This window comes from Odontesthes bonariensis, chromosome 14 (assembly GCF_027942865.1).
Source record: "Odontesthes bonariensis isolate fOdoBon6 chromosome 14, fOdoBon6.hap1, whole genome shotgun sequence".
Lineage (NCBI taxonomy): Eukaryota > Metazoa > Chordata > Actinopteri > Atheriniformes > Atherinopsidae > Odontesthes > Odontesthes bonariensis.
This window is the reverse complement of record NC_134519.1, coordinates 16,096,247-16,118,827: the sequence shown is the minus strand read 5'-3', so window position 1 is coordinate 16,118,827 and position 22,581 is coordinate 16,096,247. Positions and strand designations below refer to the sequence as shown.

Here is a 22,581-nt window from a genome sequence, read left to right as displayed (position 1 = left end):
AAGCGTCTGCAAAATGACCGTAATGTAATGTAGGGGATTTGAACCCAGGTCAACTACATGAAAGGTGGGAATCTTATCACTACACTATCCAGTCAGAGGTTAGGACCTACCTTGTCCATCAGTGCCTTTAAGTTACTTTGCCTTCAGTAGCTGTTTCTTCCCCGTTTTACTCATCACAAAACTCTTGGTTAAAGTATCACTAAAGAATTTGTCCAATCTTTTGGTCTGTGGCTCCCCCTACAGTTTTGGGATATAACATAAAAACAAATCTCAATGTTAGCCTTGCAAATGTACAGCCATGCACATTAATTTGGTGTAATGTTGAAGACGCCAACAAAGACGCCATCAAAAGCCCACAAAAATGTAAAGCAACCGTCAAACAAAACAGTGTGTTACAGGGCTGGAAAAGAAAGTCGTGGAGTGCAGTACCTCAGTTGCAGGCACTCATGAGGAGTTTCAGGCCCAGAAATGTACATAAAACTGTCAATGTACTTCAAAGCAAGTAATAAGCACATATTTACGAGGGTTCACAAACTTCTCTAGTGTTGCTTTAAGGTAAGGTATTGAAATTGACTTGGATAAGGTATCTAAGTATTTAAAACAAGCTGGTTAGGTTGAGGAAAAGATCTTCGCCTGCAGTAAAACTGACCTTGTAATAATGTATTGCATCAAAATATCCTTTCTCTGGATTACAGGCTGCAGTCTTGCTTTCGAAAGTCTTCCTGAACACACAAACATGCTGGAAACGTGAACCAGACATCCTACTCAAACACATTTCTATGAAAATATGGCATTAAAAAAATAAACAAACAAAAAAAACTGATTTAATCTTCATCAGCAAAAAATAGTTTTCTGTTGCACAAGTGTTTCACAATTGTCTGTGAGAATGGAGTGAGGATTCAGTTGCTGATTGCTTTCACCTATTCTTCATCAGTGATTACTTCCCTCAGAATTTTTACTGTCTAACGGTCCATCCCAGTCAGATTGACTTTGCAAAATGCCATGTTAAAGCACCAGTGGGGCAACACGACTATGTTAAATCTTACCAAACCTTTTCTTTATGGTTTCAGGTTCAATTCCCGACTGGGGCCTTTTCGGTGTGCAGTTTGCATGTTCTCCCCGGGTGCTCTGGCTTCCTTGCACCAACAAAAAACATGCATGCTAGGTTAATTGGTGACTCTAAATTGTCCCTAGGAGTAAGTCTGAGCGTACATGGTTGTGTGTCTCTGGCCCTGTGATGGACTGGCAACTGAAATTGGATTAAGTGGGTATAGAAAATGGATTGATGGATATCTAGGATGGTGGAGGACACTACCAGCATATCTATAAAGATATTTTTGCATTCATATAGATATTGCATTATTTGGATGGGTCTGAAATTCCCTGAAAAAAATGGAGGGAAGCAGAATAGGGCATGAAGAAGCAGAGAACGCATGATAAGAAATGCTAAGTTACCTGCTCTATCTATTCCAGATAGACTAAATCAGAAACAATTCAACTTTATTCAAAGCAGCTGGCTGGGTATACACTACAAGAAGTCTGGTCTGACTGATTTGTAATATTATATATTGCACAGTTTTTGCCATGAATGTCAAAAAAATGTCAAAGTGTCAAAATAGCTTAAGAGTCTGCAGGTTTGCACAAGAGCTGAAATTAATGTATGTGGGGTGCTCCTGGGTATTCCTGGCAGTATATTGCAAAAGTAGTCTGTATTTGCAATAGGTGAGCCCTGTTGAAGGTCTTTATAAGACCTCGCTATTTCATCTGCAGGGATAATGAAATGAAAGGGGGGGGGGGGGGTATGAGAACAACAACCAGCAGTTTGGTATAATGGTATCAGATTAGTGCATCTGACTGAGGCTTTTTGCCATTTTATAGTTTAGGTTTTTAAATTCACTTAATTTGCCCATTTTCCCCTTTGCCAGTTTGGGTTTTGAGGTGTGCCCCTCTTCTTATCTTTTGTGTGCTTGGACAGGCTTTAGCCCCCTACAGCCCCCAACAGGATAAAACAGAAATAGACTATTGATGAATGGATCATTGTCGCTCAGGCCAGTGTTCTGGGAACAATGCCATAAGCAAAGTCCCTCTGATCCTGCCAACAAAACAAATTAACATTGATTGGAAGATTGAGAAATATTATTGTATGTGAGAAGTGCTTATCGTCTGATGTAATGTGTACCCATTCATGTTAAACTGTTGATGTTTTGTTGTTTTGAAAAACTGTGCAGAACCAGCATTATATACTTTCAATGTGAAATTAAGCAAAGTTTAAGTTTCGGTCCTCTCTGTGCACCCACACATCTGCATTTGTCTCTCTTTTGGTTTCTATTAGACAAGCAACCAGGCCTGTGAGACCTTTACATTTAAATAACTTTTAAGGAGAAATCTTATTTGCAATTTTTATTTGCATTCTTTAACTTTTTCCCCACAAGAAGTTGGTAGCCCAATTTCCAATTTGTCAATGAATGTACAGCCCTCCACCTTTACAAAAACAAACTTTTGTCAAAAGCAACCTCTATAAACAACAGTTTTTAACAGTAGCTTCCAAAATACTAAGAAAAAAGCACAGAGGAACAGATGGGCAGTGAAGCCTCAGGTCTATTAAGTCAGTGTGAGACAGAGGAATTACAATGTGAATTTTAAATGATGTATTAACCATCAGCTTTCCTAAATATGATGCTATGTTTTACAAACCTGGAACAATTCAACACAAGAGGAATTGCGCTTGAAGGTGGAAATCGGTACCAAACACAAAACTGGGAATAATGTGATCAGTCAAGCATTTTTTAATCATTTTGATGTGTCTGATCTCAGCTTCCTGTGTGTGCAACTGTGAGTTCTCAGGCTATATACTATGTTCTCTCTCAAACAGTAATAATGTGCTTCAAGGGTCATTGAGTGTATTTTGTGACCAAATTTACATTTGCTTGGTAGCTCAAAGCTGTGAGGCAGATTTTGATTAAGACACGACCCAGAGAAGAGACTGATTAAGTGGAATCAAGTGGATCACTCCATGCACTAAAACTAGTTGCAATGAGAAGTGTAAAAGTGTTGTAATGGCTGTAAGTGGTATGTATCCTGACCAAAGTATGTCACCTCAGGAAATTGACTCCTGAAAAAGTGGCACAATATGTCTCATCTAAAAGAAATTATATAAAAAAAACTAATGTGTTTTACCACATGTCAGTTCTGTCCAAGTCGTGTTCACTCCTTTTTGGTCAGGAACAGCTTGACACAGAAGAATCTCGGCAAAAAATAAAAATCTGTTTGATGACTTTAGATCGCAGATGTCACATCACACAACAGGCTTAAATACTAATTTTTATAACTTTTATACTGAATATTACTTCTATCTATTTGTGAATCTATCACTGCAACAGACTCGTTTCAAGCTGTTTATTTTCATACAAAAACAAAAGCAATCATGGATGAATAGCTGTTGTCTACCACAGTGGTAATGAGTCCGGAAAATCACAGGTCAAGTGGAACCACTTCTGAGATAAAGTGTGTTTTCTGCTGAACAAATGTTTGTCAGTTATCGCCTGCACTGCACAATAAAGGAAAGCCAAACATATTTTCAGGGTCTGGCTCTTGATTAACTGCAATTTTTATGACAATAAATCACAAGTGCATGATTCACAGTCCTTGTACAAAACTGTTTGGAGTGGCCTCCGAAGGCAACATAATGGTTATATTGGTTTAAAGTAAACCAGTCAGGCAGATGTTTCTATTGAAGATATGACAGAGAAGAGAAAAGGGAATAATATGCTGTACTGCTTGTTTAAAGATGGGTTCACATCTATTATGTCATGTTATTGTCCAGGACCACTAATCATAAATCCAATAGTCAACAGTCCAAGTAATCAAGGTGTCTTGATCCCTAATCAGATTCTCTGTGCTCTTCCTGGGAGACCCCTCCCTGAACAGTGTATACAGTATAATCTCCAAACAACAGTTTCATCTTCTATTTATCTATTTGAAGCCCTATATCTTCACATTATGGAGCAAGTTAAAGATTATATATGATTAAAACAAGAAAACGTTATGTCTGTCTTCATCTCTGCTTACATTGTCTAATAAAATCAAACAAATATATTGGAAAAAAATCAACTACCAAGAAGCAAATCAAAGTAGCAGGATCCTGACTTTGTAGAAAAACACCACTTTCAGTCGGACAAAGAAAAATGGTATTGTGATGACAATAGAAAGAGGCTCAACAACCTGTGTGCTTCAGCTAAAATTACTGTTAAAATACTACAAGTGTTTGACATTTCCTTGGATGGAATCTGGATCCAATGTCACCACAACAATAAGACAAACTAGAACTGGAAAGACAGAGGACATGCTGTAAATATCTGGTTATTGCAGGTTTATCCCGCCATCCACATCTGTTTGTAATCATTCATTATTCACTCTGTATAAATACTCCCTGGTTTCTGTTGTTATTGTTAATGCCTCTTGCTGTCCAGTTTCCATATAATTTCCTTTTGGGATAAACAAAGTATTTTTTGTTTCATTCATTTAATTTGATCTCAAACATTCAAGTCCTTGACGTGAGATCAGCAGATACGGACGAAGAAGATCTTACGAAGGAATCAGCCACAGCTTCAATCTCCCCACATTTACAGCCTACACAGAGCAGATTCAATTCAAACCCGCATATCGGAAAGTTCATAGACAGAGCCTTGCAGTGCTAACAAGAAATACAATCAGATATTATTTACTGATAGCGATAATGTAGCTAACTCTGCACATATCTTTCATGCTATTTGTTTTTTCTCTGAGATCTCTCCAGCAACAAAATCCAATCTGATGTTTATTTGTGTCCCATGTCTTCCTCCAGTCGCTTTGTCTTGTGTTTAGTTGAGCTTTTTATTTATTTTAAATTTTTGTTTGTAACAGTTTGTAATAGTGCATAACAAAGGTCAGTGTACTTCAAATTGAGTCAGAAGCGAAAAGTTTTAAGGTTCAGAATTGATCTAGGTTTTTTTTTTAAGTCACATCAATGACAATCACACCTGATGCAACATATTCTGATCTTAAATGATGTTTGCGTGATTTTACCTTTCAAGCCTAATGCGAGCACACAATGGTTTTTACAAAAATTAATATCTTACAAGACTGACAAATAAAGATTTTGGAGTTTTTTTCATAAAGCCACCTGGTTTTTAAGCAGAGCCTTCGTTCTGAATGGGTCAAACACTAGTTAACATTCTGAAGACTGACTGCCTGAACTTTAGGATCCATCAATAGCGGACACGGAGGAGGTAATGGAAAGGGGATGAGGAGAGAATAAATAAGTAGAGGGAGCGTGGAAAGATAGAAGACAGACCAAAGGTGAAAAGGAGAAAAGGTGTTGACCTTTTTTCCCCATAAGTGTATATCTGTGTGGTTCAGATCCACACACCATATTAGGACTGCTTTATTGAAGTGCTGTTTTATTAGCTCCTATCTCCTATTTCTCCCTGTCTGTAATTTCTTACTATATATTTATGAGCCACATTGATTTAGTATTAAGTTATTTTGTCTTCAAATCTATGTTTATACTCTCGACTCCATGTGCACCTGAGAGGCCATATATAAAGCTCAACAAAGAGTTGCTTCTGTGTCGACAGAGGGTTGAATTATTTCTTGAATTCAATACACAGGTTTTCAGTCAAATGAGACATTTAAATTGTATTATAAAAAATAAACATCAAATCATTTATTTAGAGGCCTGTACACACTGAGTCAACTATCAATGTCTTATGCTATATACACTGAGCCTGTTGTTTTTGCTCTTCTGTAGGTGACAGCTCATTTAAAACTGACTTCAATAGGACGTCAGCAGTGCTTGTTGAATTATTTGACAGCAGTGACTGCCCATTTGTGTTTTTCTTCCACCAACAGCCAACTGTTCTGATGGTCTTTAAGAACATTTTAAGTCTTTAAAAAAAGTTCCTGGGACTAGAAGTCGTTAGTATTTTGAGCAGCAATGTGGTTTGGTATTTGTTTTTGTTTGATCTTTGCGGTTTCTGCTCCAGAGAAATTTGTATCACAAGGTTAAGTGTGGCCCTCCATATTTTAAATATCATCCTTAAAATGTGCAGTACATCCTGATGAAGCTACACAAAAAGCCATTTTTTTCCCTCCTCAACTGCACTATCAATATGTGATTATTCTATAACATTGAGTGACATTTTTCTTAATCGAGATCCTATCCTCATGGTCTGAAAAAGTCTCAGACAGAAAGGGATTTTTTTTATGGATAAAACAGAGTATTGACAGAACGTGCTGCAAATTAAAAGCGCTGTTTTACAATCCAATATTGTTGTCAAATTTGTTTTCACTTTTACATTAAAAGTATGTACTTTTATTTAATTAAAAAAAAATCCTACAGCAATGAAAACTTAAATAGGATCTGTCTGTATGCGACGAGCCGTTTTATTAAGTCTTGAGCTAACGTGATGAAGCCAGTCTCTAATCCTGGAGTGTCTTTTTTGACTCAATATTGTGTCATATTTTGCTGTCATGTTTTGCTCAACTGAAGGACATTGTTGAGATTTTATAGAATAAAATAGCATATAGAATAGAAAAATACTTTAATCATCCCCAAATGGGGGAAATTCAAAATTTATTTATTTGCACCCGTGGGCTTTTAGGAACGCTTTTAATAGTCTGTTTTCTAATGCTCTTTAAGAAAAGTGGCCACAGTAACTCATTACTCTGTAAAATGGCTGTCCATTTTTCTTTTTAAAGCATATCTTTGATTTTAACAATATGAAAATAAGAATAAAAAATTTACAAAATATAAAAAACACTATCATATCCCATTCACACACACAAAATGCAAAAAATGCACATGAAATTGAATTATTGCATTGATGTATTGCACATGTAAAAAATATATAAAATACATGTAAAATGTTTACATGCTAAGTCACGTGACACAGCAGTTTCAAAACAAAACAAAACAGTGGTCGAATGATTGAAAGTTGAGCGTTGCTTAGCAAACACTAAGCGTTTTTCATCTTTGACAGTTGTGCAGTTTAGTGCAAGTTATCTCGCTAACTCGCTAATTTGTTCAAATTCAGAAAAATGGAGGAAAACGGAGACCTTGCCGCAAAATGTTTGAGAAGCTGCTGCCACAGAAGGAATATTCTGACTGTAATAAACCTGATCGGTGTTTCCTCGGGTAAGTGATGACTGTTTGTGAACCGGTTTTTTTTAAGCTAGTAGAATAGAAATAGAAAAATACTTTATTCATCCCCCAATGGGGGAAATTCAAATTAGTCAACGTAGCTCAACATTTTTTTAAATATTTACAATGATTGTATTAGTGGGTTGAGAAACAATTTAGCTTGATGGAAATATCTGATAACTACATTAGCACCTTTCATAATGAAAAGGGTGCTTCTATACCTTTTTTTTATTTTCTTTACTTCATCTGTGAGGTAAATAAATGTTGTATGTTTCCAATTTCCCACTTTTGGCTTTTACACATCATAGTGTCACGTAATCACTGAATCAAATTTACATAGGAGTGTCTTTTTGTGACATTATACCTATACATTACATGTATAATATACCGGATTGCGGTTGCATTTGCATTTTGAATTTACCCCACTAGAGGATGAATAAAGTATTTTTCTGTTTCTATTTACATGGAGTAAAAACTTTAGATTACTTGCGTAACCCCGGTTCTCTGAGTAGCATGAGTGAGTGTCTCACATTGGGAACGCTCTGAGCTGTGGTAATTAAATGATGTATGTTTCCCATTTATATGGACTAAAAACGCACAATGTCCTGTTCTACTCAAGCTAACTTTGGTATTGCTACATCGTTCCAAAAAACAGTTCAAATTGCAACAACGGCCATTAAAGTCCGTAGCCTATGTCTTTAAAAAGGTTAAACGAAAATTTCTCATTCTGTTGTCACGGCAACCACTTTGAATTTAAATGTGGCGGTCGGAAAAACACGGCATTAAACTGTGCCATCTAGCGGCCAGTTACCGTCATAGCATTTAATGTAATGTACTGGATTGCGGTTGCATTTGTTGTGAAACATCAAAACACAACATGCCCAAACATAAATATTTGCATTTATTAAAACAGTTTTTTAATAATATGTATAATAGTTTTGTATTGTACTTTTTTAATCAGCTTTTGGCTTTTTACACATCATAGTGTCACATAATCACTGAATCAAATTTACATAGGACTGCCCTTTTGTTACATACCAAATTTATTCAATAGAAAATTCAATAGAAAGTAATTGTTATTAGTTTTTGTCGAATTTCATTTTCTGAGCTGATTTGAACTTTTTATATTGTACATTGATGTGTGAAATGCTATTCTCTATAATTGAACTAATCTTCATGTCACTCTCTGAAAGGTGTTGGCACTGGCATGATTTTGAAGAAGTTTGTCACTCTGTCAAACATTCAAAAGGCCTACATTGCCTTCCCAGGAGTAATATTTCTGGATCTCTTTTCCCTGGTTACCATACCTCTACTTTTGACAAATGTGGTTCTTGGTAAGTGTATTTCCTGCGCTACCAAATGTTATATTGGTTGATGCATTCTATAAACATTCTGTTTCAAAGGTACATATCAATTGTCTAAAAGGGTTTGTAATCATTTAAGTAGCTGGCATCCAAAATAAAGCAAAATAAAGCGAATTTTGGAATTGTCCTGGCTGGAGTTTTGAACATTTCACTTGAGTTGTTGTAATGTTGGCTTAAATGTAGGGCTATTTCCACCAAAGCAGTTCAGTGCTGGTTTGGAGCCAGAGCCTCACTTAGAGCCAGTTCTTTTGGTTTTTACCCTCAAAGCATAGGCCCCACAGTTGCACCAAATCTCGCTGATGTCAAGAGCTGGAGGTAGTGTTATGGAGACCATCCATCCATCCATTTTCTATACCCACTTAATCCAATTCAGGTTCGTAGGGAAGCTGGAGCCTATCCCAGCTGCCATTGGCAGGGGTCAGAGGGCCACACAGAGTTAAACAACAATGCACGCTCAAACTCACGCCAAGGTTTGATTTAGAATCAGCACTTAATCTAACAAGCATGTTTTTGGATGGTGGGAGGAGAAGACCGACCAGACCAGATGAAATGTTGTGACTGCCATGTTTACCAATTTAGGGCCAGTGCAGAACATGAAGTCGAAGCAGCAGTGGAAGCACTTTACCTTCGTGTTTCTCTCAATTTTCTTGTTGTTTGATGTTTCGATACCGGCAGCTGTATTAGGGAATGCCACCCAGTGTGCCGGACAGAGCAGCATTCACAATCTCTTGTTTTCATCTTGTATAAAAACAGAGCTTGCAGCTACACTTGTAAGCATGGTGGGGTGTGTTACACTAAAAACAGCGTTTATAAATCCTGTTTGTGGCGCCCTGCCATAAATACTAGTAACTACGGTATTTGAAAAAGACTGTCAGCATTGCAGAGAGTGTTCACAGACAATTAGTGTATGTGAATAAAAAGTATGAGTTAGTGGTTCTTTATTTTTCAAGTAAGACCTTTACATATCAGTAAGCTGTATCCCTTTGCCACACTGGTCATGAAAGGCCAGGTCCATTCTAGCTGCTGTGAAGAAATAATTGGAGAAGAAAGGTGCTAACACAGAAGGGCTTTGCAATCCAACATGCTTCCTGAACTGCAACCAGATTTTGAGTGTGTAAAAGTATATCAGCGTCAGGATTAAAAGAAGAGACGTTGACATAATGATGTGGCTCTGTGGTGGGTCTCTGGCTGTAGAAAATCAGACCAATTTTTAGCTGGTTCTTTCTAAAGCAAACTCAGTGCCGGTTCAGGGATCCAGCACCGGAACCGCTTTGGTCGAAAAGGAGTATGTGTTACTTTAACTTCCCTTTATGTGAAGGGATGTCTCTGAATTTGTTAGTCATTGTTTAGCCCTCAGTTTGCCCAAGCCGCTTACTAAAATGACATTTTGTTCAACAGCCGTTTACGGTGCGAATTTGAGCCCCTCCAGAAAAATCACCTCACGTGCACTGGTGTATTTTTTCTCGACCACAGTGCTGGCCATCCTTATTGGTAAGGAAATACTGCACATATCATTTTGTTAGTTTTCATTCCTCTGTTATGTGCATCTAGTTATGCATGAGGCAGTTTTTAGTAAACAGACACAACCTGAAGTATCACAAAGAATCCTATTATATATACTGTATATGATATAGCTTATTATTGTGCAGCCTGCTGCAGTAGCCCTTTCTTTTTTCCCTTTTCTGTATCTTTTTGAGCTTTTTTTTTAGCTGCAATATAATTTCCTTTGGGGGATTAATGCAGTATTATTGAAATTAACTTTATTCTTGATATTGAAGCAGCTCTCCCAGATTTTGATGAACCTTGCCTTACTTACACTTGTGGTGTCTGTCCATAAAGATGGTTTCATTTTTCCAAAAAGAAACCTTTATAATTCTGCTATGGGAGCTGCTTCATATTCAGTAATGGATCATTTGTCATAGGGTCGATACTGGTTCTGTGGTTCAAACCAGGGGTTCTTATCAAGACTACCCTTGAGGATCACGATGATCATGATGAGAATGCTTTCTCCTCAACCCCTGCCTTGATGGACCTGATAAGGTGAGAACAAAATATGTGCAGACAGTGAACCTTGATGATTTTCACCAATGTCTCATCATGTTTCAGTTTCATCTGTCACTGTACTTAATCTGCTGAAATGACGTCGGCCGGGTTTTGTTTTAATGTAAAGAAACATTTAAAGCTGACAAACGTTTTCATCCATCACTGTTAGAATGATTGTTTGGCTTTACGGTTTGTAGGAACATGATACCAAACAACATGATTCTGGCCAGCGTTCAACAGGTATGTATCTTTATTGATAATGCAACAAATGGCCGTCAAGCGCCCAGTCTAACATTCAGAATCTGTTTTCCCTTTTTTCATCAGTACAGGACTAAGATGGTCTTGGTGATGGTTGAAGCGGACGATAACAACAATGAGGTAAATATTTATCTGCTTTCGCTTTTTAAAAGTCTACGCTTGCTGTGATAATTCACACCACACCGAATCTCTATCAGGCCTGTGTTCTCAGTGGGTTTCACATCTTGTTTCAGGAGGGCACACAAGTGCGTTATGTGGGCGAACACATCCAGGGGCCCAACATTCTGGGCCTGACTGTCATGTCACTGGTCACTGGGATGTTCCTCAGAGGAAGAACAGAAAACGGAGGATACATTTTGGATTTAGTCATCTGCTGCAATGAGTTCTGCAAAATTGCAGTGAAGATGCTCATGTGGTATGTGAAGCCTTATGTGCATTATGTAAATAAGTGCGGTACAGACGGGCGCCATTCCAGACAGACTGTATTCTATGTAGTTGTCACTAGACCGCAGAACTCCAACAGACGTACACAAAGTATTACTGTTTAGAAGTCATGTTCTCCTGCTTTGACGCCTTCTTTTCCTTATCGCACTGGTTTGTCCTTAATTTTTCACATTGACCCAACGACACTGAGGTGTTTTGTCTAATTTTTCATTCTGTTGTGTCCTTCTAGCTATATGCCAATTGGAGTCATGTTCCTGACGACCAGTTTCATCCTGGAGATTGTGGACGACTGGGAGACTGCCCTTTGCATGGGAAAATTCATTGCAGTTGTCATTTGTGGGTGTGTCCTCTCACTGTTTCAGCACCGTTACAGTTGTACTGATGATGCAAATGTTTTGTTTTTTTTTTAAATTCTCACAGCTTCTTCTCAGTGATTTACACTGGTACAACTAATATTCATACGGTAATTTTTGCTCTTTGTTAGGCTCTGCATTCATGGATTAGTGGTTTTACCACTGATCTATGCGCTGAATGTGAAGAAAAACCCCTTCAAAATCATCATAGGGGTTTTGCCTTGCTTATACAAGACTCTGACCATCTCTCGCACGTGAGACCATTTGAATTATTTTCACAGAGGGGATTTGCATTGATGTGTGGAGAATATGTAAGTGCACAATGAAGAGATATGAAAGAACAAATTGTCCACTGTGTTTACTAGCTATGCAGCCCGGTTGACTTTCTGGTGTTGCGAGGAAGTCATCAACGTTGACAAACGAATCACCGAGTTCATGCTGCCTATTGCCATCAATGTCAACATGGATGGAACGGCCATGTATGAGATGGCAGCGGTGATCTTCATCGCCCAGCTCAGTGGTATGACGTTGTACTGGAGCCACGTATTTACCATTGGGTAAGTTACAATCAATATTTAACGTATCTTTCTGTCACATTTGGTCAAAGATAAATGATTATACTGTGTTAAAAAATGACAGTTAAATCCCACCGAATCCATGAAAGTAACTCATTGATTTTAGGTGGCATTCAGTAGAATATTTGTGCTATGTTCTTTCTGTTTTTCAGAGTAGGATGATTCCAGACTCAGGCCGAAATCTTGATTTGAAAATTCTGTGACTGTTGTTTTGTATGTGGTGGTTTCACGTGTGAACCTTCACCATCGTGGTTTACTGCTATTGTTGACAGCCCCGTGCTGAGGATACAAAGTGTGTCTTCAACACAACTTTATGATTGCTTTGCAGTGTGACAGTGACCATGTCCGCTATCGGAGAGGCAGGAATCCCAGCAGCAGGGACAGCCATCACTCTGTTTATCCTGACAACTTGTGGGATTCCTGCGAAGGACGCCTCTCTTCTGCTGGCAATAGAATGGCTGCTGTGAGTGTAGCCCAAGTTTTTGGAATGTTACTACACGTGATATCAAACAACACATTGTGAGAAAGAGTGTTTTGTGTGTCGGACAGGGACCGCTGCAATTCGGTCGTCAACGTCCTCTCAGACTGCATTGGCGTGGCGCTCATCGCCCATCTCTCAAAAGAGGAACTTGAGAATATGAATGATGAATGATCCGTCAGGTTGAAATCCTTTTGTCTTTAGGTTATTTGTAACCAGCGGATCATGAGGCATTTGTTGTAGAGATGTAAGGACCATCTCAAAGTCAAGAAATTTGTTTACCAATGCTTTGTTTGTGTATGTCGTTCAGATATGAGGCAGCGGAACTGGGTGTTCCAGCGTCCAGTTCCCATGCAGCAGCCGCCGAGTCCTCCCACGTTGTAGAGCTGGCTGATTCATGAAATTGTTGAATTTATCTAATAATATATCTTTTTTTTATTATATTGTATTGCATTATATTGTGTGTATTTAAAATAAAACTGTTTTGATTTTGCTGCATTTCTGTTTTTTTGATCATATGCTATTTTGCCATGTATTGCGTTTTGATGTTAAGATTTAAATAGGCCTCATGACACTTATTCCTTTGTTGAATGTAAAAAGGAGCGGAACTGAAAGACAATCGTTGATAAATGGTAATTTTGACAAGATTTGTGCTTTTCTCAGCTTCATTGGAATGTATTTTTGTATTTGTGACAATAGCTTTTGACCATGACTATTTTGTTTCCCTGAATACATTTGTGAAAAGTTTTCATTTCAGTTGATCGAAATGGTTTGTTAAAATATATGGAATTAGTCTGAATTTTGGACATTTTTAATCCAAGTTCATATTTTCCTTCCAAGCAGCCAGACTTTCTAGTTCTCCAGGCTTCGTGAATGTCTAACAAATCATTTCTTTCTTTTAAAGCTGCATATATTAATTTACAGTCCACCACATGTACCTGAACATTTTCAGAGGAAAGTATATTTTTTGTCTGTTTAGCCACAAGAACAAAGTCTCGGTATGTCATAATATGAAAAATATATGGGAGCAAAAAGTATATACAAGAATTGCAAATCTTAAAAAATTATATGCAAGAGTGAAACAGTTCCCCGGGGTAAAAAAAATGTGGGAAAAAAGGGGGGAAGTTGTTTTGAAAAGGCCAAAGAAAGATAGTCCCAGAAAATAGGGAAAACCCGTAATCCTGTCCAGGTGTTCAGGTGTGTTTTGTAATCTTTAGGCGTCCATTCTCACATTTAGTCCATCTGGGAATTTGCATACGGTGGATCCAGATGCGTTCCTGTTTTCTCCTTTCCTTTTGTGTCCATTCAAGGTTAAGGGTTAGGGTTAACCCTAACCCTAACCCACTTTTTAATTTTTTTTTTTTTTTTTAACAGTTGGATGTGTGCTTCAGATCGTTGTGCCTTAACTTTAAACCTAGTTTTCTGATGCTGAGCTTTCTGAGCTGCCATGGTAATCTTGACATTCCATCATTGCTCAAGGCCTGCAGCTCTAAAGACACCATTGTTCTTTGGGTTATTCTGTTCCATTTATTCTTATAAGACTGTGGTATGTCTTACGTCCTCATTGGCCTTACTTGGTTTACTGTGCAGTGCATACAGTAGTATCAGTTTCTGGCACCACTCCCAATAGCTCTAGGTCAGCTTAAATCTTTTCTGATCTGCACCAACATTCAGAGACCTCTTTAACTAAATTTCACCTTACTGAGACTTCCTGGAGACATCTTAACAGTTTGACGGAATTAAATACTGTTGAAACAAGCATTTTTTTGGAAATCATTTAGCTTCATCTGGTTTAACTGTGTCTTTACTTCTGCAGCAGGAGGTTATGCGGTTGGTTGAATTTGTTTGTCTGTTTCCTAGAGTAAATCAAAAACGTATTGATGGATGTCAATTTCCAAGCAAGAAGTTAACTTGTGATATAGGTACAGTATTTTCTAAATGCAGCCTTGGTAAATATATGTAGTCTTGAACTTCTGTAATTGTCTTATGCTCTCAGACAGCTCTCTTATCTTCATCACAGTAAAAAGGAAATTGGACGCAGTCTGTGTCTTTTTGTTGCTAAATATTCATGAGAGGTTACTTCACATGTGAGTACTGATAATTAAATGGAGGTGAGTCATTACTTTAAGAGCTTGATTATATTCATATAAAGAATGTTGATGCTTGTGCCCAACATACATTTTCAGTCTTTATTGTTGTTGCTGGAAGTCTGGCTTGAAATTCTAGAGCCCTTTTTTTTCTTTTTATTTGAACTATTTTTTTTACATCTGTCTTCAGCCTTGTACAACATCGTAATACCATCCACATGTGAAATTCTCAAAATGTGTCCTTTTCTCCAAAATGTCTCTTACGTTTACATTGCTTGTTATTATTTGTAGTAACTTTTGGTCTCTGACCTCACATCCTCATAAGCAACATAAACTTAATCCCCACATTTGCCGCCTCACAATCACCAAGTCTGAGCATAAAGTCTTAAATGTTTTGCTGAAGCCAAATCACTGTGGACATGACTAGTTCTGAATAAAAATGCAGAATGTTTTTAAGGTCCTCATGTGAAATGAAAATTCTGCAGGAGTGTGTTCACGCTTATGTGCTCGACAGGGTGTTAGATATGTTATGTGTGGTGAATGCGTGTATCCTGTGCATACGGTGTGGATGTATGTGTTGATCTGTCTGAGTATTATCCAACACAACAAGTACAGCTTCTTAACGGGTTTGTCTTCCCATTTTGTTATGTAGTAATTTCAAACTGACTGCATCTATGGTGAAGAGAGGTCATTCTCATAGCAAGCACATTAAGATTTATGTTGTGCACTGCAGTCTCCATCAAACACAGTGACTTTGTTTGGTGACTTTCAGCTCATTAGTTGTGATTCTTTTACCGTCAGGCAAAACTGAAGCAAACTTGGGAAATGTCATTAAAATGTCATTGAAAAGGCATGTTTCCGTTACCGCTGTAATGGAACATTTTATTTAGCCTTGTGCTTGTGTCTCATCATGTTTACATTACTTGTGAGACTTGGTCTAATTTTTTCAGGCACAAGATGTTCCAGTAAATAATTTATTTTATTCATTGTTCATTTTGTTTTGTATACTCAGCAAGGCCATCCGGCTCATCAACGCCATCTATATATAATAAGAAGAAGTTAATTTGCACAGTGTGATACATAGACTTTTTTTTTCCTTCTCCTGTGTTTGGGTGTAATATGACATGCAATGAAACTGTAAGTCAGAGCTAAACTCTGACACAGATGCTCTGTGTTGAAGTCTTGCTCTCTCTCTTTCTCTTGTACAACTATTCAATGAACCTGCCTTTTCACCTTAACAGTGCTTGGATCAATATTCATTTTTTCCTCCACAATATTTTGAGGGAATGATAAAGAAAAAAATTAAATGTTCTGTTAGGTTAATCTCATTTAAGGCACCTCGGATGCTTGGATGAGTTCACTCATCCAAGCAGCAGGAGACAAGATTCCATTTCCCAGAAAAAATATTTAATCAAGAACAAAAAGTAATAGGGAAGTATAACAAATTAAGAACACTGTTCTTGGTAGGGCCACCAGTGGTGGGGCTAGCAATTGAGGAGTAGGGGCATCACAGTCAAGTCACCTCACACATGCCACACAAACACAAAATGGTGAAGGCCCACGACCAGGAGTAACAGCGCTAAACACGGCACACAACAAGGAGATGTCCCAACCAGCAGAGGCCAGCCACCACCGCCTAAGGTCATCAGCACATAAAGAACACAAAAAAATTAGAGTAACAGGTCAGAGGGTTTTCTAGAACATCAATATAAACCCAGTAAGTTACTCAGTGAATAAAAATCTCACTCACACATGCACACCTTAAAATAGCTAAAAGAACTCCCAGTTCCACACAGGTGATAGCCCTGTCACAATGGAAGGCTATGTGAGCCTGCTAAACAATTCATCAATAGAAGAAAGTCAAAACAAATGAAAACAAAACGACAAAACAGCAGCAGAGTTCCGATTAAAGTATGGTTAGGGTAACAGAGTTAGCTGCTGTGGAAGGCTACACCAGAAGGCCTCAATCCAGGCTTACAGATCCTATAAAGCATAAAAGAACTTGTTAGCTGGCATGTATGACAGTAAGGAAGTGCGCGCCATAAGAGGCAAACTAGTGCTGGGCGGTATGACCAAAAATACATATCATGGTATTTTTTCACGGTATCTCAGTATATCACGGTATTTTTTTCATGCATAATTAGGTGTTCACAGCATTACAGATTGAGAACAGAATTACTGCAGTAGATTAACTTAGGATGGTCTATTTTACCGTCATAGAATAACACCCCACAAAATGATGCTGTTTTCAAAGAAGTGCTACTCATGATTCTAATGAAGTGAGGAATCGGAATGCAAACACAATTGCAGTCAAAATACAGAACTTTTACCGTGCAAATTTCAAACATCTTTTATGAAAATCAATACAAAAAAGTAGTGCAACTTGCAATAATTATATTTTTGCATCAATATGAGGTCATAGGCAGTCCCTCTAGCAAACGCGTCTTGAAGTGACATTTGGCTCGACTTTTCTTTTGCTTTCCCCGTGTTACCTGCTGATGTGGCGGGTGCTGACCTTAACTTCATGCATTCTTGATATTCTAAGACATGCTTACGGCTAAGGTGATGGAGCAAATTGCTCGTGTTGCCACCTCCAGCGACAACTGTAGCCCGACAACACTTGCATAAAATGGTTGTGTGGTCGACGTCGAACCAAAAAACTTCCAAACTACAGACACGGCTCCTTTTTTTGGCACAAGTTCTTCTGTGTCAGCATGTTCTACTAGTTCTGCAGCTTCGATTTCGGAACTTTCCATGTCTATCCTATCCACCTTCACCTTCGCGCAACGCAAGTGCTTATTACCACCTCGCACCCATAGACAGTAAAGATGCGTGTTTAGAAGCGCAACACTGAAAAGGGTCCCGTCTCAAACAATGTCGAAAAAAAAAAAAAAAACAGGGTGTGGGGGGGTTTTCATGGTTACGTTTCGGCCACAGAGGTTTTTCGGCAGAGCGGCGCCCCCATCTTCCCCTCCTCCCCTTGGCTTGTCCCATGGTGGGAAAGCGCGCATCTGGACGCCTGTACCATCCACTGTCCTCTATAATAAAGGTTTCCAAATTCTCTACATTCCCATTAGGTTTGTTTGATTCTGTGTTGTGTATGATGAACCGAATAAATTCCCAAGATATGGTGGTAGGTAGTCGTGGTGGTCAATTGGTCAAGACAAGTTCAAATGACTCAGTGACAGTCAGTCTCACCTCTCACGTTACGTTAGGTGAGCAACGCAGCACAGTGCAGAGTTTGTGCAGGGGGGAGGGGGGATGATTCAATATTTGGTAGAGGAGGAGGTGTTCGTGAGCAGTAGGGGGGTTGGGGGCGCCAGCACCGGGTTTCACCCGGGGCTTAAATCAGTGTTGCACCGCCACTGACTATAAACGAGTCTATAGCCCCTTTCACACTGCGACCCGCTATCTTAGCGGGTCCAAATTGCACCTTCGACCCGCGTCGAGCAATGTGAATGCTTGGCGTGTCAGGGTGACCCGTGTTGCCTGAAGCCGAGTTCAGGGGGCGTTGCCTGGTGGCAGAGCGTCACACGAAACACATAAAATGCTGGGCGTGTGCAATGACGTAGGCACAAGCCATGCGTCGGAGGTAGGGTGAAATACACCTGTCTGCATCAAATTTTTCAAACAAACGATGGCGGGACACCTTGAGAACTCATTTTTGCAATGCAGTTCATGGAGATGTTACTTTACGGTGCGTCTTGCTGCGTGGGAAACCGCGCTGTCCCATCTTTCTCGCCAGCCCTTCCAGCAGAGGTCCATCCTTCACCGTCCCCGAAATGTGGCGGAAAATAACGTCCTCTGCTCGGGGGCTGAGGAGCTCGCGGACCTCCTTGTCTCACCAGTTGGCCATATTAAAAAAGGTCTCCAACTTGATGTAGGCTAAAACAGAGTAAAACTTGTCCTCACCTGTCGCTGTTGTTCTGAATCAGCTGTCCATTCTGTCTTTTAAACTCCTCACGTCACGCCCACGTCCGACCCGCTTCGATTGCGTTCACACCAAACTCGGCTCGGCAAAAAGACTAGGGTCCGACGCAGGTCGAAAGGCGAGTCGAGTTGACGCGGCAGCCCGGGTCAGCAGTGTGAACACAACAGCGGACACGCTAAATTCGCGAATTTAACGCAGGTTATTCGGCAGTGTGAAAGGGGCTACTGGCAGGTTACTGTGCGCTCGTACAGCTCAGAACTATAGCTCTGGTACAGCTGTCTTGATTTAGCAACCCATTGGCAAATCACAAAATAGAATTTCTCAGACAATCAGAAAACAGAATTTCTTGTTGCCGGGTGTGAAATAGCTTTCAGCTGCAAGCACACGTCCCATGAATGCACAGCGGACATAACCTTTATGCTCTGAATGCGTGCAGAAGTTGTAGACGAGCTGGAGGTGGAAGAGAACCGTCAGGATCATCAGCAGGTCATATCTTCATTTATTTTAATCTTTTATTAGTTACTATAGTTTTCCTGCTCTTTGTAAAAGACCAATACCTGTCGATTAAAGTGTTCGTTGGAGTAGTAGACCTAAATATTCAGCACACACCCTTAGACATGAGCAACTTAATGAAAAATTAAAAATATGTAGGAGTGTTATTAGGCTTCCGTGGTTCATTTTTTTCAAAGGTGACTGGTATGAGCAGATTCCCAAGGCTATCTACAAGTGCCAAACTGGTATTAGTTCTGCCACACTGAAATGCTGATGCAGAGAGGGTTTTTTCCATGGTGGGGCTCAATAAAACCAAGACCAGGAACACATTGGCTCTGAATGGAACTCTGTCATCTATCATGACTGTGAAAATGGCTGACATTGAGCCACAGTGCTTTAAATGGGAGCCCCCAATATCAGTCATCAAGCATCAAAATCTGCCACAAACACTTACAACAACACTCATAAAAAATTTTGTTTGTTAAGACTTTGCATACCTAAAACAATTTATTTTAAAATATAGCAGAATTTAGTGTTAAAGTGAAGATTTGTGATTTTGCTATAAATAAAACAATTTCTTTGTTCTTTAAGTAGCTAGTTTATGGCGATGGGATACTGCAAGGGACCCCCTTGGCTATTGTACTTCAGTTTACAAAGGAAGAACATAACTGCAGGAGCAGCAAACCATACCTGCAGCAATGTCAAATGATAGGCAACCAGGCAGATGGCAGAGACTAGAGCTGAGAGCACACATACACCATTTACAGCCACAACGTGCTTATATAAGCTGCCGCGTTTGAGTGACAGGCTGGTAAGTGTCATGCAATTAAAGGGGACCAGTTAACTAAAGCAAGGTAGGAATTTAACATTCCTCTTGCTACATGACTCTTTGATTTAATTGAGCTACATCAACATTTAATTTCCCTCTGGGATAAATAAAGTATTTTGAATTGAATTGAATTGAATTGAATTGAATGATCAAGTTTTTATACTTTTGTCTCAAGTTTTGCAAATGAATGCACAAGAATCAAACAAATTTGTTCTGGTCTTAATTAAATTTTTTTCTGAAACTATGCATGCAAACATTTTTTTCTTTTCCATTTACTGTCAAATACGATTTGGAAGCCTGTTTTGAAGAGGGGCAATCAGAAGCAGACAAAGGCACAGAGACCGAAATATCCACAGTAATGTCACTGTAAAAGTATGCAGGGTTACAGTCACATTAACAGCACTCATTGCATGCATTGAATTGTGCAGATACTGAAGATAACATATTCTTCATGGATAAAGTTACAAAGAACATTGCACGGCCCAGTACGGAACGATTGATAAACATTTGGTCTTTTTTGCCTGCATTTCCAAAACACCACACCATGTTTTAGACTTAGAGGATGCATTTTGAGTAGCAGTGTCCAGGCTGAGGGATTGACAAACTTAAGTACATGCTCAAAGTGTTGAAAAATATTTGGAAATGATTGTAATTGATGACAATTGTTTGTTCAGAACAGTGGCTGCATGATTTATCTCACAGTGCAATGTTTGGAACCGGTTAGGTCAAACACAGCACATTATTCAATAAATCTAGCAAAAGAAAAAGTAAACACATTGGTGTTTTACTCTGCATCTGCTCCTACAGTAGTTACATTTAGCGCAGATATTTAAGACTGCACTTAGCAAAGAATCAATGTAAAGCCTTGGATAATTCATTTTTACTCTCATCTTTCATTAAATGAACATATCAATTCTAATCTGATATAGATAGATAGATAGATTTATTAAAGACTTGTAGTCCAGATCACATAGAAAAACAATCAATTATAAAAGTACATAAAAAGAACATTCATAAAAAAATAAAAATAATAAAAAAAACACTCCTAATCTTTTAGGAGGCAATCATACCAATGTTTCCAATATATAGAAGTATTTCTTACTGCACTATATTCAATGTTAGTCAACAGTAGGATAATTCTATTATTAGACTCATTTAGCCGGCAAATAAATTTATACATAAGCTTCCTTAAAACAGCCATCAAAGAGCTGACATTCTCTGACACAAACAGTTCACTGGCACTGGCACATCTGATGGTCCACTTTCATGTGCTGCAATATAAAATGTATTTTATTGTTGTGATATACTGTACGTTGTAATATATCATACAGTAGACTTTCTTTAAATTATTGCAAGCCATGTCTGAAAAGACATTAGGGAACAATGTCATTTTAGGCAGAAGCAGAAGCCTGTCTTTATGTATGCTAGTTCGTGATATTAATCGTCATCTGCCAGTTGATCCTTATAGATGAGGTCCTGTTTAATACTGCAATATTCAAAAGTATCAGTGTATTTTTGACACACCAATATGTGTAGACAAACTTCACAGTGAACATAAGATTAGCAATAGTCAGCTGATGTCAACATCTCACCAGGACACTGATTCAGTTCAACACTGGTTCTCCTCACTTAACAAATTCATTTCTCCCCGATGGATGATATTTCCCCTAATCTTGCCTCTTCTTGGTTCCTGTGTTGCCTATCAGGCTTATGAGAATAAGACTGTGGTCTGTCATGTGCTTATGCATTTGCGTTTTCAGTCTCAAAACTTCTGTATGACTCCACATTTCTTATTGTTAAATGGTAATTGAGCTGTACTTATAGGGACTTTTCTATTCTGGTTGACCTCTTAACGTGCTACACTACAAGCCCCCTCCACCCACTCACACACAAACTCATGCAGCAAGTCTTAGTCTATACAGTGTTACAGACTACATAGTGCTTACCCACATTACCACATTGGATGCATTGGGGCTAATGTGGGGTTCAGTGCCTTGCTCAAGAACAATTTGACATGCGGTCAGTGTAAGTCAGGAGTCAAAGAGCCAACCTTCCGATTGGCAGATGACTACTGTTCCACCTGAGCTAACACCACCGTTGCTTGATAAGGCTATGCTATGTCACTGCCACTGGCTATATTTCTTTCTTTCTTTTTTTTAATGAGTTAAATGATGAACAAAACTGTGTCACTAAATACTCTTATGATGATCCATGCACAGAACAGCGAGTCTTGGTGTGGTACAAGTATTTGCGAAAGTCTTAAAACTGGTGACCAAATCAATATTATTCACATTTCTCTGAGTGAAGAACAGAAATGAAGTTCACTATTGGTTAAGTAACCCCTGACGAAACAGATGAAAGGTTTTGTGAGGAAATGTAAGAAACAAAACTAATTTTAAGTTGTTTTTTTTACCACAGTAGAGAGAGGAAATTACATGAAAGCGATTTCTTTAAACAGAGTCATTTGTGGAAGTTCAAAGAATCTTATGTGATCAATCATTCATATACTGGCAACTAATGCAAAGACATATTTTTTCGTTTTATTTT

At 38.7% G+C, this 22,581-nt stretch overlaps 1 protein-coding gene across 1 annotated transcript; it reads left to right on the top strand.

Moving 5' to 3' along the window:
* Nucleotides 1–10,788: 10,788 nt before the first annotated feature.
* On the top strand, nt 10,789–12,869 carry LOC142399504 (excitatory amino acid transporter 3-like). The gene is made up of 8 exons (XM_075484231.1): nt 10,789–10,827; nt 10,912–10,965; nt 11,079–11,260; nt 11,519–11,629; nt 11,774–11,896; nt 12,008–12,199; nt 12,546–12,680; nt 12,767–12,869. The coding sequence occupies exons 1-8, from the start codon at nt 10,789–10,791 to the stop codon at nt 12,867–12,869; spliced, it is 939 nt and encodes a 312-aa protein (XP_075340346.1).
* The last annotated feature ends 9,712 nt before the right edge of the window (nt 12,870–22,581 follow it).